Genomic DNA, 15,898 nt, shown 5'->3' with positions numbered 1-15,898 from the left:
CGCTTGGTAATCAGAACTCTGGCAAGTGTTAATACATTTGTTTGTAGAAACGCACAGGACCTCAGAGGCCTGAGAGAGGATGACTTCCCTGTTAAGTTGTCGTAATGAACGTGAGAAGACGTTTGGCAGATACTAACGAACCTCCTAATGGCACTGGGCCGTGGCAAAGTACTTACTACTGAAAGAGAAAAGCGTATGGAAACCAGATTAAATAAATTGCCCTTCCTTGGTATTCTACCTTGGATTGTGCAAACAAGATCCTATCAAGCCTGACCTACAGTTTCTGGCGATATTCACGTAAATCCCTAGCTACAGCCATGCTCCTGTGTTGAACTTGGGACTCTCGTAAGGCTGCAGACCCAGAAGGTCAGTCTGCTGCCCCGAGGCTTTCTGCGCCAACTCCAGACCCAGGGAGGAAGGGATGAGGTGACAGCAGGGGGAAAAGAAATCTGAGCATGCCTCTCCGCCTCCCTCTAACCCCAAGTAAGCTAACAACTGAGAAACTAAAAGTCCAGCATGGTCTGCATGTCAGAGTCTCCCGTTTAAGCCTGATTCGGCTGGACTGCCCCTGATTGCCGTTCAGCCAGAAGGGTCTCCCGGGGCTGGCCCCCGCAGGGATTTACCCTCGGCTGAGGGTCTCTTCCCCAGGCACGGTGTGTGGTGAGGAGGCTGCCGGCTCTGGAAAGGAAAACTCCAAAGTTAATAGTAACACCAGCCAGGGAAGCAGTATGCCTTACAACAGAGAAACCTTTTCTCTCTGTCCCCCAGGAGGTCATAGAGTGGCTACAAGTGCTTGACCTTAATCAGAAAAAGAGACTTTTGGCATCTTCATTGGAAGCGATTACACCTTGCGCGTTAGCAGGTGGATGGGGATTTCAAAAGGCAAATTCTGGTTTAATGTCAGAGCGCACAGTTCCAGTTCCAGGGCGAGAGACTGATCTCCTCCGGGCTGGTGTCTGCTGAGTCAATCAAGTTGCTCTGAATTCTCCCTGCTGTCTGTGAGATCACAGTTTCTTGTAAATGTTTTTACTAATCCGTCTGGCAAAATCCTAAGATTTCCTGTGTCTTTCTTCGATGCTCGGAATACTCAGTTCATGACCTATTTGTTAAAAATAATGGAAATTGGAATTTCTCAGGAATGGATGTTTTGTTTAGTGAGTAAAAAAACCATTAGGATTTGTATTATTTCATTTATCTGCTATGACCTTTTCCCGTGATACAGTGTTATGGCTGATTCTAGAAATGAAATTTCTGAAGGGGGAGTTTCATGTTTAAGTTTGAAATTATTTTGATGCCCTTTTGCAGTTGCTCACCTGTACAGCTTCCGCCACTGTAACAAAAATTGCAACCTATTTTTCCTATTCATTTATTTACATAAGGCATGTAGGTCCATTCTTCATGATTGCATTTAACACCAGAGACAGAAAATTAGCAATATGCAAAGCCTTAGCAACCCAATGGTACAGCGTACCGTTTTCCTTGATTTTAGAAACCTTTAATATTGTTGGATGTATTAAAAATCTTCCTTAATATAGGCAAATTATTTAAAATGGTTGAGTTAATAGCACACTAAAAAAAGTTTGTGTGAAATCAGTAGGAAAATTTTCTATGGGGTGAGGATATCCCTCCCTATTTTTTTGATCTCTTGGCTTTTGTGTAGGGTGTCTGTTATGCAACACTTTGACCACGGGCCACATCCACTGTTAATATTCATGTGGAGGGGGAAGGCTGCCAGAGTCAGTCAGTCAGCTGAAGATCGGCTGCAGTGTGTACCCGGTATAAACAAAGTTACTAGGATGAAAAACTGAGCATGGGAAGCTTGTGATTCTGTTGACCCTTTCAAAAATGCAATATATAGCATACCTTAGAAATCATGAGAAGTAATCACAGGAATGTGTTACAAATCTGGTATTTAAGTTCAGACTATCATTTGGCTGTGTTATGCTGGTTTAGATTGAAGACCCTGGTCATTAATAGCTGACTGTGGTAAAACCTTGGACATTTTTTTACTGACTTTTCAGGGAAATCCTGAAAATGTATCAGAAAATAAATTAGATGTAAATAATTAGAATAAAAAATGTCAGACCTTTTAGCTGGATTGGGCTTGTGACACAACAGAAGAATGTTTTCATCCTTAGCTGCTATTTCCAATGCCTTTTTTCCCCAAAATACACTTTGAATTGAAACTGAGCATATACATTTTCTGTTAAGAAGTAAGTGTGTCTGGAGAAAATGTGTTTTGATGTTGATTTGCTTGATATTTTGAAATTATGAGAGCATATAAATGCTGTTTTTAATCAGCCGAGACTTTTGTGCATTAAAAAATATTTCTGAGTGAGTTAAGTATAAAATGTCCCTGAGGTAAGCTGCTGGAGAAATGCGCTTGGAGCATCGTCTGGCTTAAGTGGCACAGGGCAGTGCCCGTTGCAGTGTTTGTGGGGTACCCGCTTAAAATACACCTCACAGAAGTGAACTTGTGAATTCGGTGGGAGGTGTCTAATGTAACTGGGAGGAAATGCGTGGGAGAAGAGTGGGGCTGGCTCCTGTTCCCCCAGAAGAACCAGGACCCCTGGGGACTGCAAAGCCTTCTCTCTTCAGGTGTCAGATACAAAGCACCTCACAGAGATGAAACGTGATGGATGACCATGAGGGGCGTAGCTTCAGGTGCTTGAAGTTTCTTGTAGATCATGACTGATTAGGGAGCTTGGATGCTAAACACAAGCACTGGCATCCTTGTTGGGCCAAGCAGGTACTCTTTACGATGCCTAAATTGAGAGCTTCAAATGTGACCCCCAACTCTTAAGCGCATGGAGAATTTTAAGGCTCTGCATGGGCGCAGCCTGTGGTTAGGCAAGAGGCTTCCTATTCAAACAGACTATGCCATAGTTGTTCAAAACAAATATTCTGCACCTTTCTCTGATCTATTAAGGGGTTTGAGGCTGACAAACTACGTTTGATTTATTGGTGCACTCTCCGTATTTTTACATTTCTGAGTTGCTGCTTCTCTCTCGCACAGTTCCACAGGTTGCTCTTCCCATGTTAGTCAGAAAAATCATACAGACTTTTATCAGCTTAACAGTCAAATGTTAACAGTCATTACAGCACTTGGAGCGTAAAGTATCACAATAATTCATTTTAATAACATGTTTATTAGGTCATAACAACAACTATAAACATAAGTACCATTCAGCTCTTTGCAGATATATGAACTTACTAACATCAAATCTTTACCAGAATCATGTATTCTTACAGGTGTCCCAGACACAACATTATCAAGCAAAAGTTCATAAATAGTAAAAATGTCCTCTGTTTCACATTGCAGCGCTCCTCAAGCATGTATGTACAAGTTTGGAGTATCTTCTCCAAATCTATGTGTCATAAACTTCCTTAGCTGTTTTAACAACCATAGAGATGATTTTTTTTTTTGCCTGCAGCAAAGCCTTTTGTCCTTGAGCAATTTACAATTAGTATTGCTCTCAGCAGACATGAAAGTTTGTTTCTGAAATGAAAGTGGTGACGAAACACAATACAATAGTATCTGCTCATAGTTTGCCTACACACTCTGCCCTCATTATAAATCTTTCAGTTATAACACTGTCTCCCAAGAACAATGTATCTCCCTTATATCAGCTCTTTATCTATCTGCACTACCTCTCTTTGAAGATCTTAAAATGGTTGGCTTGCAGCAACGGAGATATTATACTTAGGGTGGAGTGTGTTTACAGTCGGTTCTTTTCCTTTTTAATATTTACAGAGTATTTTTTTAAGGTTGCTACAATTTATGAATCATGTACGTTGACATACATTTTCTGAAATGTTCACAGTGCAGTATTTTGTGGCCTAACCAAACTTTGTAAATGTCATTAAAAATAAACTTTTTTTTAATATAAAAATAGAATACTTTATGTGTTTACACCAACAAACCCAGTTCTATCCTATACTAAACAAGCTATACAGTAGTATGCACAGAATTCCACAGGAACAGAAATGACATGTGATGCTTGCCCTAAAGCTATAGTACTCTTCTCTAATGAATGAAAGTTTTACTATCTCTTTTTAGAACTGTTTCTCTGGTCATAATTTAGAAATAAAAGTACGTATCACAATTCACTGGGTTGTGCGATCCAAGAAGAGGCTGGGGGGGGCCTAAAGCTGTTTCTTCTTTTGATCGGTCTTCTCAGCTCTTTAGGGCTGGCATGAAGAAGTTATCAACATTCCTGCTCTGGCAGTGTCTTTTTAGGTCAGGGCTGGCTGCAACGCCTCCACTCTTTACTCACCTTTGGCGGCAGCTCCACCCAAGGGTAGGTGGCAGAGCTTCAGCTACTTGCCGTGTGACTCACCAGACAGCAGCTCCGTAAGGTTGCCAGCCTGCCTGTCTCCTCTTCCTCTCCAGAATAATGCCGCCCATATTACTACATCCCAGGGATTAGCCTGGCATTTAATATGGATGCCTTCAAGTTTTTATTCTCAGAGAGTGGTTAATTCTTTACTGAAAGAAATGAAGGCTTTGCATTTTTCAGCAAAAGATCTGTCAATACGGGCTGTTTGACTCGAAGGAGTGGTTGAATGTTGGAATAAAGCTGACACGAGGAATGCTATAAGCTAGATGATTTTCCCCTCATTTTATGTACCGTCTGACTATACCAGAGGACTGGCAAGGCTGACATACCTATTTTACTCCACATCATTTTTAGATGTTGATTTCTGTTAAGACATTTACCATGAGGCTGGCTCTCTTGGCTGCCCATGTTCTAAGAAACCTTGTTGATGTAGTGCAAAAATCCAAAATTTGGACTGTGTGGGAGGAAAATACATTTTAAACTCTTGCAACTCTCATTGTTTGTCTTAGCCTATTGTGTGAAAACCATTTCTGCACTGCTCATTATCCTAAAGTACATGCAACGGTAATAGTCCTTCCAGCCGTATTGATTGGTATTCTACTTTCTCCTTTGTGGCATTAATGATGAATCTTTGTTCTTGGGTCTGAGCACACATTAATGAGAGCTAGTGGGAACTAGCTCTGGATGGTAGCACACAACGTTTCCATTTGGTAAATTGATGCAGTTGTCCAAATACTTGGAAATTACTGTGATGGTTTATAGAATCCCATAGCCTTAAACAATATGATACCATGTCCTTGTACTAGTGCAACTCGGGCAGCAACATAAACATGTGCAACAGTGTTCTCACAAAGACCGGGCAGTAAAAACTAGTGGACAAAATGTTTTGCTTTTTGTTCATACAACTAAGAATGGATTTTCCTCTACTTCAGACACCCGTCATGTGTCAACATCCATGTCTGTGTTGTCTTGTGATGATAAAAGAGAAGGATAGGGAGCAATGCACTTCACGTTGACATAAGTAGCATTGACGTGAACGTAGTGTTCCCCAATAAAAGTGGAGAAGATTGTTGATATTTTTGAAACAAGTTCAGAAAATGCTGGACGCATCTCAGGTTTTGGATGCCAGCACTTAAGCATGACTTCATACCTGCCATTCAAATAAAAGAAGTGATCAATTATGAAATAATGTAAAAAGGAAAAAAACCCAACCCTCTTTCTTCCCACAGTCTCGCTTACTATAATAGAAGAATCAGCAGCATTGGCAGAAGGCTTTGCAAACTATTTACTTACAGTGGGTCAGGGCAGTATTCAGGTTGTAGCAGCCTTCTTCCTTGTAATAAGTAAACAGTTATATCAAAAGAATTTACATCAGGATAAGGTGGTGCCCCTCTTGTCATAAGTTCCCATAACAACACACCAAAGGACCACTAAGAAAACAAAGAAAATAAATAATAAGTTATAGGGTTGGAGGGCTTTACATTCCAGTTTTAGAAGATGGTTTGACAGATTTAAGCATTCAAATGCATGGATTTTCCCTTTGAAAAGTTATTTTACTGCATTCAGCTTTCTTTTAAGTGGGCTAATAAATGCTGTAGGGACTTGAGGAGCCACTTAAATTAGAGCCAAAGAAACTTAACTAAGTAAATGAAAGAAAATGAAAGCCTATAGGCCTGCTACTTAGCTGGTATAAATTGGCAGACCTCCTTTGAGGTTAATGGAGCTCTGCCAATTTACATGAGCTGATGATCTGACTAACCCTGTGTAAATACATACTGAAGAGAATATACATGGTGAAAATTCTATGCATCACAGGCTAATTTGAATTTGGATTGAAAGGAGAGCTAAAATACAAAGTGATCCAGCCAACTAATGACTTCATCTTATAATTTTTTCTTCATAAATGGCCAGGTAATACTTGAGATTGCTGTAGGCAGTCAGTAAGTATTTATAAAGCAAATAAAGTATTTTGGAGAACTATTACATTTTATGAGTTTCAAAGTTAACCTGTTTTGTCAAGCTTTCCAGAGCCCCTCCTATAGCAGGGTTCAGCTCCAATTTGGCTTCTTGGAATGTCCTTAGTCTCCCTTGGAGTGGGATTAAACTCCTAATTCTTCCCTGAGCAGTAACAGATAATCAGGTCAACAACTTGTTGCTTTGTGATTGGGACAAATACGTTTTCTGGATGTAGAAACAGTCTCTTATTCGTATGTGAACTAAAGTTAGATTCAAATGGAAGTTTTGGGTTGGAGTTAGTCCATTCATTACATACTAGAGAGATGCCCCAGGCAATGTAAGAGAAATTAATAGGTGATACAAATATGTTTGTACATTACCACATCTGACTTTGTTGTGAACTTCTGAGTTTGTAAACTTTCTAAAGCCATCCATTTCACTGGCAGTTTCGCTCCTGTTTTATTGTGCACACTGTAGTATTCTTTATCATAGACATCTCTAGCAAGACCAAAATCAGCCACCTTGACAGTGAATTTTTCATCCAACCTAGAGAAATGACAAAAAGTATTATCTGCAACTGAGCGGGCAAGATTTACAGTGATGGTGGATTATAATGAGTGACTTGCATTTCTGAGACCGTGACTTTGGAAGGCAGTACTTTATCTTGGATCTATTAACGAATGTAACAGTGAAACAAAAAGTGCAGCGAAGTATATTTGACACCCATTTAACACAGTGAATGAACTCAGGAAATTACTGATACTGTTTTGATAATATAATTTGAATTACAGTTCTTTTAAAAAATTGCTCTGTATAAAAAGATTTTTGCTAATAGCCTATATATCCTGATTGAGTGCTACATCATTTCTTCCACAGCTGTTTCTTCTTCTGTATCCTTGGAAACCTCTCATTTTTATTTCCAAGTCAAGGCATCACCTTTCCTATTCACTCTCAGTTTTGATAAGAAAGGACCTATCATTATCTCAGTGATGGCCCGTATATAATAATGTAGTCCTGTAACTAAGGATGTGTTTGGTGTCTGTACTGGGAAAGAATGGTGGCATAAGGAAAGTTCTGCTGGGGTTACAGCTCAGCCATACCAGAAGATCTCCCTAGCCTGGCTCCTCCTAAGCTTGTTGTTTGTCCTGATAAGCGGTATCATTGTCAGAAAACAGATACAGCATGGGCGTTGGCATGCTTAAGCCTATCCTTCATTACATGTGCAGACCTAGCCGCAGCAAACACCTGCTTTTGGGTTTCTTTACAGAATCACACAATCACAGAATGGGTGAGGTTGGAAGGGACCTCTGAAGATCACCTAGTTCACCACCACCTACCCTGCTCAAAGCAGGGTCAGCTACTGCAGGTTGCCCAGGACCATGACCAGTTGGGTTTTCAATATTTGCAAGGATGGAGACTCCACAACCTCTCTGGGCCAGTCATCCTTACAATAAAAGCATTTCTTCTTATGTTTGAATGCAATTTTCTCTATTTCAATTTGTGTGCACTGCCTCTTGGCCTGTCCCTGGGCACCACTTAGAAGAATCTAGCTTCATCTTCTTTATTCCATCATATCAGGTATTTATACACTTGGGTAAGATCCTCCTGAGCCTTCTCAAGGCTAAACAATCCTGTCTCTCTCAGCCTCTACACGTGGCATTTCCCTGTCTTGAATTTATGAGGTTTCTGTCTGGACAACTCTTTGGGCTGTTGAAGTCCCTCTGAATGGCACACAACCATCTGCTGTATTTACTGATGTAATGACTAAGCCAATACCAATGGAGGGAGTAGGAGGGAACTTTGATGGGTCAACAGGGGACAGTTTGTGTCATAGCAGCTTCCTGCACCTCTTCAAGGATAGTGGAATAGAGTCAAGAGTGACGGGGACTGTATTTGCACCCCAGCTTCCTCTCTGATGGACATCGCCATTGTGGCAGGGGCTGTGCTTCTGAGTGCTGGATCACACATGGCCACTGAGGAATGTGGGTCTTCAATCATGCATCTTCCTCTCACGTGGCAGCAGCTCTCCACACTCTGAAGTACTTAGCCACACAGAAGTACAAAAGCAGCCATTCAGTTGGCAATGTGAGACATCCTGGTAGCTGTTCTCTCCTCACCCAAGGAAGAGACAGTAGGCCAGAGGGAATGTCCTGTTGCCACTATTTGGGCTTTGATTAGATGAACCAGGACTTTTATCCAATAACCTAATTGCTTTCTTCTTATGACACCTGAAAATCATGTTGCTTGTGGCTTTTTTCCTCCCTTAAAAAACCAGCAGCTGTAAGAAAACGTTCTTTTTCAGAGGCTGTTCAGCTGCACGAGTGTGCACCCTTTGAAAAAAGAATAAGAAATCTGATGTCACAGGTGAATAACCTTTTTGCAGCCAGAGTTCCAGATTATGATGTGCTAACGTTTAATCCTGTACCTCATTAATTCACTACACAGGTGATGAATCAGCGTAATAGTATCGGCAACTCCTGTAACAGTTAGTCTTTGTGTGAACTGAACTGTCTGGCTACCCAGACACTAGTAAGATTCTTTGCATGCTCTGATTTTTTAACGTTAATTTGTGTGTGCAATTGAGCCAAAGTAAGCTCATACTCATGTAATGAAAGATTACTGTCAAGAGGTCCCACTGGTGCTTCTTTGTGTTCTTGTTTTTCTCACAAAGTTCCCCTGTGTTCCTCTCCCTCCTGCTAGGTGCGGCAGCAGAGACGTGCTGCTTCTGAAGACGTTGGGTAGAAGCACAGCAAGTTGAGACAACAGCAGTTTAACTTCCCTTAGGAGATGCCTTTTAAACTCTCTAACCAATGATTTTGAGAGGCTACACTTTCACCTCAGCTTTTCTTATTTCCCACACTCAAAAAAAGCTTATGTGTAAGAAGTGAGCCCTTAGCAAGCTGAGTAGCTCATCAGTATGCAAGACAAACATCAGTATAATTACGGAACAATGAAAAAAACACCCTATTATGACTAAAAAAAAGCAGAATCCTGCAAACTTTCATTTATCTTATCTCACTGTCTTACACAGAAGAGTGTGATAATGTGGCTGGAATTAGGTGTTTGTACTTACATACAGTTTCTTGCTGCCAAGTCTCTATGGACAAACTTTTTGCTTGCAAGGTACTTCATCCCTTTTGCGACCTGAAGGCCAAATCCAATTAAATCTTTTACTGTTGGGTTCTGTAAAATACAAACATTTGTGATACAATGAATGCAGAAGCCCAAGGAGCAGACTGTTTTTTGCTTTGACACTCAGTTTTTGATACACTTATCTTGCCACCAGAATGACCGAGACAGGTTGATGCTTGTAGTAAAATTGGCATAAGTTTAGGTCAAGTTCTTACCTCCAGTGAGGAAATAATACACTTTAAGAAATCAGAAAAGCTGAGAGACTCCAGAAGAGTAGAGTTTGCAGCATAAGCAGCATGACCTGGGCTGGGAAGTGGAACAGTATGCTGAAAACCCAGCATCACAGCTGATACACAAAATTCACATTTGTGAACTTGAGAGTAATAGCATGTAACTCAGTAGAAGGTGCTAACTATGAACTTGGAGCTCATCAGCTGGAAAAGACCAAGAAAGGAGAGAGTCCTCTTTGGGGCAAAATACGTGCAAGCTATCATCAGTATGATGCCATGGAAAAGGTAAATGAGACCTTAGCAGTTACCAGAGGAAGATTTTCCGCAAAGATTGGTAACTCTTTCTGCTGGTCTACAAGGTAAGACCTTACTGAAAATGTTAAATATCAAAATAAGTGTAAACATAAACCTGTAATTCTTTTATCCAACAGCACAAATTGTTATGTAATAGTAAGGTCCCACAGATTTTTGTGCTGCTGACATTGCTCTGTGTCATTTTCTCCTGTGGAACAATCTTGTTCAACTGTGGTCATTACTGTATTTACTTCAGGAAGAACCATGGCACTTATTCACGGACAAGGGCCCTGGTGCTTGTAAAATGAAAGAAGCTCAAAAGGGAAGAGGTCCCTAGCTCAGAAAGCTTAAGTCCCCCAACAACTTGTCAAGATGCGTTTGTTTTTTTTAAAAATTGTACTGGCTGTTGTTGATTGCCATAGAGGCAGGGGCAAAATCCTATTGGCGCAGAAGTCACTTTATATTGTCCTAGCACTGTGAAATGGGTGAAATACTACAGTATAAAGTGGGCTTACACTACTTGAGGCAAGACCTGTGGTCTCATACTTGAGAGAAAGCAGTGAGGCACATTTGAGAAATCTGCAGTCTTTCAATGGAAACAGGGAAAATCTCTAATAATAGAGTACTCATAGTTTGTATAACAATTGCTGGTTTTCTTTCTTAAGATAAGAAGAAAAAATATTGATAATAATGGGACTGTGACACTAGCTGGACATGAAGATCCCTTACCTAGGAGTTGGAAGAGCAGATGGTGACAACTGGCACAGCTGTGCTGAAGTCAACAGAGAGATGCCAGTTCAAACCAGCAGATGGTTGGGCCCCTTGACTTAGATCTCATAAACACATTTGTTTATAAAAAGGCTTATGGATGGGAAATGAGAAATACTTATTGCTGATAATTTCTGGGAAACATTCTAGAGAGGAATTTGAGGGGGAAGGGAAGGAGTGGCAGCGCTGTGGTCAGGCTCAGTGCCAGCCTAAGCAAGTGCTAAAGGTTAAGGTGTAGTAACAGCAGCAAGTTACAGACGTAATGTAATTATCAGAGCTTATAACCTGTGGTGTTGGAGCAGGGTGTGGCTAGACTTGCATTACCGTTTGGTAGACCTCACCACGTACTTACATGAGTCTCATTCCTAATGAAGTTTCGAAGATCTCCGTGTTTCATGTATGGAAGAACGACTAAGGGGGATCCTTCATTGGGCAAACAGATTCCCAGGAGTGACAGAACATTGGGATGAGTGAAATCTTTCATGATTATTCCTTCTTTCAGAAACTGAGCTACTTCTTCCAGGTCGGTAATCCCTGAGAAATCCAGTAATAAAATGAGTTAATTAAAAGAAACCCAAACAAACTACAGTTCATTTCTGTACAGCATGTCACTGCATAACAAAGTGATAATGAGAAGCTACAAACATGCTCCTCACCTCCCACATTACAACTAGGTTATGTGCATTGGTTTTCTTACAATGACGAAATACAGTTTGCTAGTGATTTTAATTCTGTTTCTCCTTTTCTTACTATGAATTGTTTAGAATTGAATAACAACACTTGAGTAAAGCCTTTAATAAATGTTGTAGTTTCTTCCTGTTTTTCCAGCACCTTTGCCCACTCTTTAGCAATTTAACTTCCAAAACCAAATCTTCAGTAGTCAGTTGAGTAAAAAATGACACTGCCTTTCCCTCATTTTCCTGTGTCTTTTTCTTTGTAGAGGAAATATATGGGTATTTCATCTGATGTACAAATATATACCAATGCCTTGTGGTAATCTGGAAATGCTCCAGGGAGAAATCTGATCCAGGTGCAACTAAGAATCTTTATTTGTGAAAGTACACTTCACTGCAATTAATTAGTTCACCCCAGTTATCTTTGGAATTATGGTAATGTCTCTCTATTAAACATGTAACTCACTATTCAGTGACTTCACAGCACAATGAATTTTCCTGCCATCGTTATCCAGCAATGTCCCATGGTACACACACCCAAAATGTCCTGTGTAAAAAATGAGCAAGATTAGCTTTAATAAGTAAAATTAGCTTTCTGGTATTTTCCACAGGGTAACAATTATGCTTTAAGAAAGTGATCACACTCTGTTTCTGTCCAATTCCCAACACTTGTAATGTATACTTCATAACTAACACATAAAACTACCATTACATAAAACCATCATTACATAAAATGAAAACTCTATTTGCAGCATAATTGATATTTCTTGACCTAGATGGACATTATAAATAATGACAAGGCTGGCGCCACAACTGCTTCATGTTCCTGTAATGACTATGCACACAAAAACCATGTCAGCCCATTCCCACCATACTCTTCTGTGAGATATATCTCAAAGGACGGCACTGGAAGGCACAAGGGAGCAGTTAGAAGCTGACATGACCGTTGGAGCGGTGGTTCCCAGTGGTCTGCAAGCCCGTGCTAAGTGGTCCACTGGATTGTACAACCTTGATGCATCTTCACTGGAAAGTTGCATAAGGATGGTCACTGTGGGCTTACAGTCTCTCAGGTCTTGCTATTCCATGGAAAATGTTGAGTGCTAAAAGTGGTGTGTTGGCCATGAACACTTTGGGAATTGCTCTACTGATCACAGAATCACCACATTGCTATGGTCTCTGCTATGGCATAGTTCTGAGTGCAAAATGTCACTAAAAGATGATGAGCAAAATTTGCCTTCTTTCTCATGGTCTCAGCAGTGAAATAAACTGTCAGGGACACAGAAGTCCTTCCTGATCCTGTGCATCCTGCCAAGCAAATGGGGTAGCCTACAGAAACCTACTATGGGGAAACCCACTATGAGAAGTCAGGTGGACCTGTTTGGGAAACAAAGAACTGTGAGCTCCAGGCACGTGCATTAATTTATCCGAATCAAATTATATACATGTAATGGTGGCTTTCCTTCACAGATGTACTATTTACTGGACAATTTAAAAATACTAATATTTGCAGTTAGGAAGCAAAATAGTTTTTTGCCAAATGTGAGTTCTGCAGAGGACAAGACTATCTGATTAATTCTACCAGGTTCCAGTCATAAGTGCTGGTCAGAGCCCAGCTGGCTTTGCTTTTGGCTTGGGGTAAAATTAATGCAAAGTTTGTTTTATAAAAGCAACTAAAATCCCATCAGACCACAGATTGTTTGGAGCCTGGGCACAAATCCTAAAGCTTGGATTGGGTGTGTCTAAAATATTTTTGGGTTTGGCCCATTTCTAGTTATGGAGGAGAAAATTAAAAATGGTTAATTATATTGGTTTCATTCCTGATATTTTTCAACATTTAAAAAATGGGAAATTACTTGGACTTCCTTGAAACAAAAAAGAAAAGAAAAAGGCCCACCCTTGCTTTGGGGATGAAGTAGTGTAATACATGGAAGGGAAACACACTGACTGTTTGTCTGATTTGTGGCTATCTTCCTGCAGAAGAGGCATTAGCAATGTCATTTATGGCCAAATTCTTATCAGTATTCTGATACTCAACAAGAGACCTCTCATGCATGATCTGTCAAAGTACTAAAAATCCAGTTTCTGCTTGGGTTACTAATAGGTATTCAATAGTACAGAGTTTAATAAATGCTCCTAACAGAAATACTGGCTTGGGCTATGAAACAAGGGTGGAACCTACTTATGGAAATGTAGAGGAATAGGAGTGATGGGAGAAATTCAGAAAAATAGGTGACTTGCTATATCAGGGACAAAAATAAGGGGAAGTGAATCAGGAGCCACACATTACTGCAGCTGGAGTGAGAGAGGAATGAGGGGGAACAGAGAGCCTGTGGTGGGAGGAAACAAACAGCGAATTCCTCAGAGCTGGGGGAAACTTGTGGAGGGAAAAGGGGGGTGTGTATTTCACTTGGCCCATGGGGGGACTTTTACTGAATGCACTAGTGACTGCAGGAGTTTTCTCTGTCCTGTAGCAGTCCTGCCAGCTCTCAGGCTCTGAGTTTAAGGTCGCTGGTGCCTCCGCCTCAGAATTCCCTGCCATTTAGGTGTGTGCTTTAGGCTTGTGCAATATTCTCCAGCAGCCTCACTCCTGCACCGCAGCCTCATGCATCAGAAGCCCTGGCTGAGCTTTTCTGTAGCCTGGAAAAGGGTGCGAGTGAGACAGCTGAGGGGGAACCAGCAAGTCTCTGAGTTCAAAGGAGCCCCGTTAATGGACAGACTCTTTCCTCCCTCTGCTGTCTTCTCTGATCAAATGCACTACCCTTCATCTGACTTCAGAGGAGAGCTCCTTGGTTCCCCCCTTGATTTGGTGCATGGGATGCAGTGCTGTAGGAGGTAAAAAGCTTGAAAAACCTCTGTGTAGACACCTTATTCAGAATGGTTTATAATGAATGGGTGTGCAAAAAGAGTTGTGGTTTGCAAGGTAAGAGTTGCAGTACTCACCTCTTCCTATTACTTCACTGAAGTGCACAATCAGGCTGTCAGCACCAATAACCACATGCTGCACTTCTTTGACCAGGTCAGGATTTAAGGCACTGATGTCAATGTGGACATTAGTTTGGAGAAGTGGACTGGCTAAATCGGAGTCCCCACTAGACAGAATTGGGGAGAGGTCAGAGTGAGGATACTGGGCAGGTCTGCACGATCCATTCTGAGACATGCTTGGAAACTGATCTGCAAGATGAACAGAAACCGTTATAATCCTATCAGATTTCTCCTTGGAAAATGAATAGTTTTATTGCATTAATAAGCAAGGTTTGAGTTTATCAGTTTGGAAGTGGCTTGGCTGTGCAGAAGTTTCGGTCACAAAGGGAAAATGAAAATATGCATTGCTAATCTGCCAAACTCCAGGAAAACCATGTCACTAGAAACTTATGCTTGTCTCAGCTCTACTTTTATGAAAGTAAATGGCAAAATTTCCACTTTCCTGAGGGGATGGAATGAAGCCTTGTTACTTCTTGCCAAGTGTAGGTTATAGCATTTCTAGTAATTGGGAGTAACAAGAGTAAAATGGAAAAATGACAATGATATGGGAGGAGGAAGTAGTGAACAATTAAAAACATGAAACCTTTTATTATTGTCATGTTCTAATTTGGTAGGGAACTTCACATTTCATGAAGGTTTCCAAACGGCTGGTGACTAGCTATATTTATCCAATGGTAAATATTCAACCAGGGAAATGCCTAGAGGTGATTCATATCCTGTAACTGCTGAAGATAATACAGTTGGTGCTACTCATGAAAATAACATGAACCAGCTGATTTAAAATAGCAGAAATTAAAATGGTTAAGTCAAGCAAGGAGTATTTATTTGAGAAAATTATTTTTGTCAACAACATATTGTTCAGGTATTTTAAATTGCCTTTGTTGAAAAGATTTTTATCTAGTATTTTTTTGTGATAGAATCAAAGAACTAAGTTTAATTTACACCAGTTTGAGTCTGGGATTATTCCAGTGGAGTCAATGAGCAGAATTTAGGCCAGGGTCAAAAAGAAAAAAAAGGAATAAATTTAACAACAGAAATTATCAGATATTTTATCACGAAGAATAAAAGATGTTGTACAGACATGCTTTATATATTTATGCATAAAACCTGGAAAATTTTCATATGTTGCTGTTATCACTCTAGGTGCTGAGAAAAACACAGTGCTGCTCTATCTAGAAGTAAAAATACAAACCCTTACATTTACAAAGCCGCATTTATGTCATCAAGGGCAAATATCTATTTAATAATCATGGTAAAATCCTCTAGCCATGGCTGCAAAATAATTTTTACAGCTGCTACATGTAAATCTGCATGTTTTCTAATGTTCCTGTTATTTTATTCTTTGACAGTAATTAACATGAACATTCCTACAGGAACATTAAGTGACTGCACCTTCTTGGGTGTACTCTCTGCTGTGCTTTGCCAGTGCGCAGTGGCCGCAGGGCCACTGTGGATTTACCTTCCACCAAGGATCTCTGCACCGTTTTGTCTCATGTACCACTATCCCTTCTAACCAGTGACA

The 15,898-nt window shown here is 40.5% G+C and overlaps 1 protein-coding gene and 1 long non-coding RNA gene across 3 annotated transcripts in view; one reads left to right on the top strand and one right to left on the bottom strand.

Moving 5' to 3' along the window:
* LOC142045536 (uncharacterized) overlaps positions 1 to 9,342 on the top strand; it is a 29,479-nt gene extending 20,137 nt beyond the window's left edge. Inside the window, exon 3 of the long non-coding RNA XR_012654640.1 lies at positions 7,564 to 9,342. This is a non-coding gene — a long non-coding RNA (uncharacterized LOC142045536). The remainder of the gene's footprint in view (positions 1 to 7,563) is intronic.
* Positions 2,705 to 15,898, bottom strand: part of MET (MET proto-oncogene, receptor tyrosine kinase) — a 90,702-nt gene continuing 77,508 nt past the window's right edge. For both annotated transcript variants that reach the window (XM_075059135.1, XM_075059136.1), the window contains 7 exons: positions 14,335 to 14,565; positions 11,861 to 11,941; positions 11,073 to 11,254; positions 9,370 to 9,479; positions 6,677 to 6,842; positions 5,634 to 5,770; positions 2,705 to 5,490 (listed from right to left, as the gene is read on the bottom strand). In XM_075059135.1, coding sequence (XP_074915236.1) covers positions 5,280 to 5,490; positions 5,634 to 5,770; positions 6,677 to 6,842; positions 9,370 to 9,479; positions 11,073 to 11,254; positions 11,861 to 11,941; positions 14,335 to 14,565 — 1,118 coding nt within the window. In that variant the 3' untranslated portion in view covers positions 2,705 to 5,279. The remainder of the gene's footprint in view (positions 5,491 to 5,633; positions 5,771 to 6,676; positions 6,843 to 9,369; positions 9,480 to 11,072; positions 11,255 to 11,860; positions 11,942 to 14,334; positions 14,566 to 15,898) is intronic.

The sequence above is a fragment of the Buteo buteo genome, chromosome 28, assembly GCF_964188355.1.
Source record: "Buteo buteo chromosome 28, bButBut1.hap1.1, whole genome shotgun sequence".
In the NCBI taxonomy this organism is placed as follows: domain Eukaryota; kingdom Metazoa; phylum Chordata; class Aves; order Accipitriformes; family Accipitridae; genus Buteo; species Buteo buteo.
This window is presented reverse-complemented; position numbering and strand designations above follow the sequence as displayed.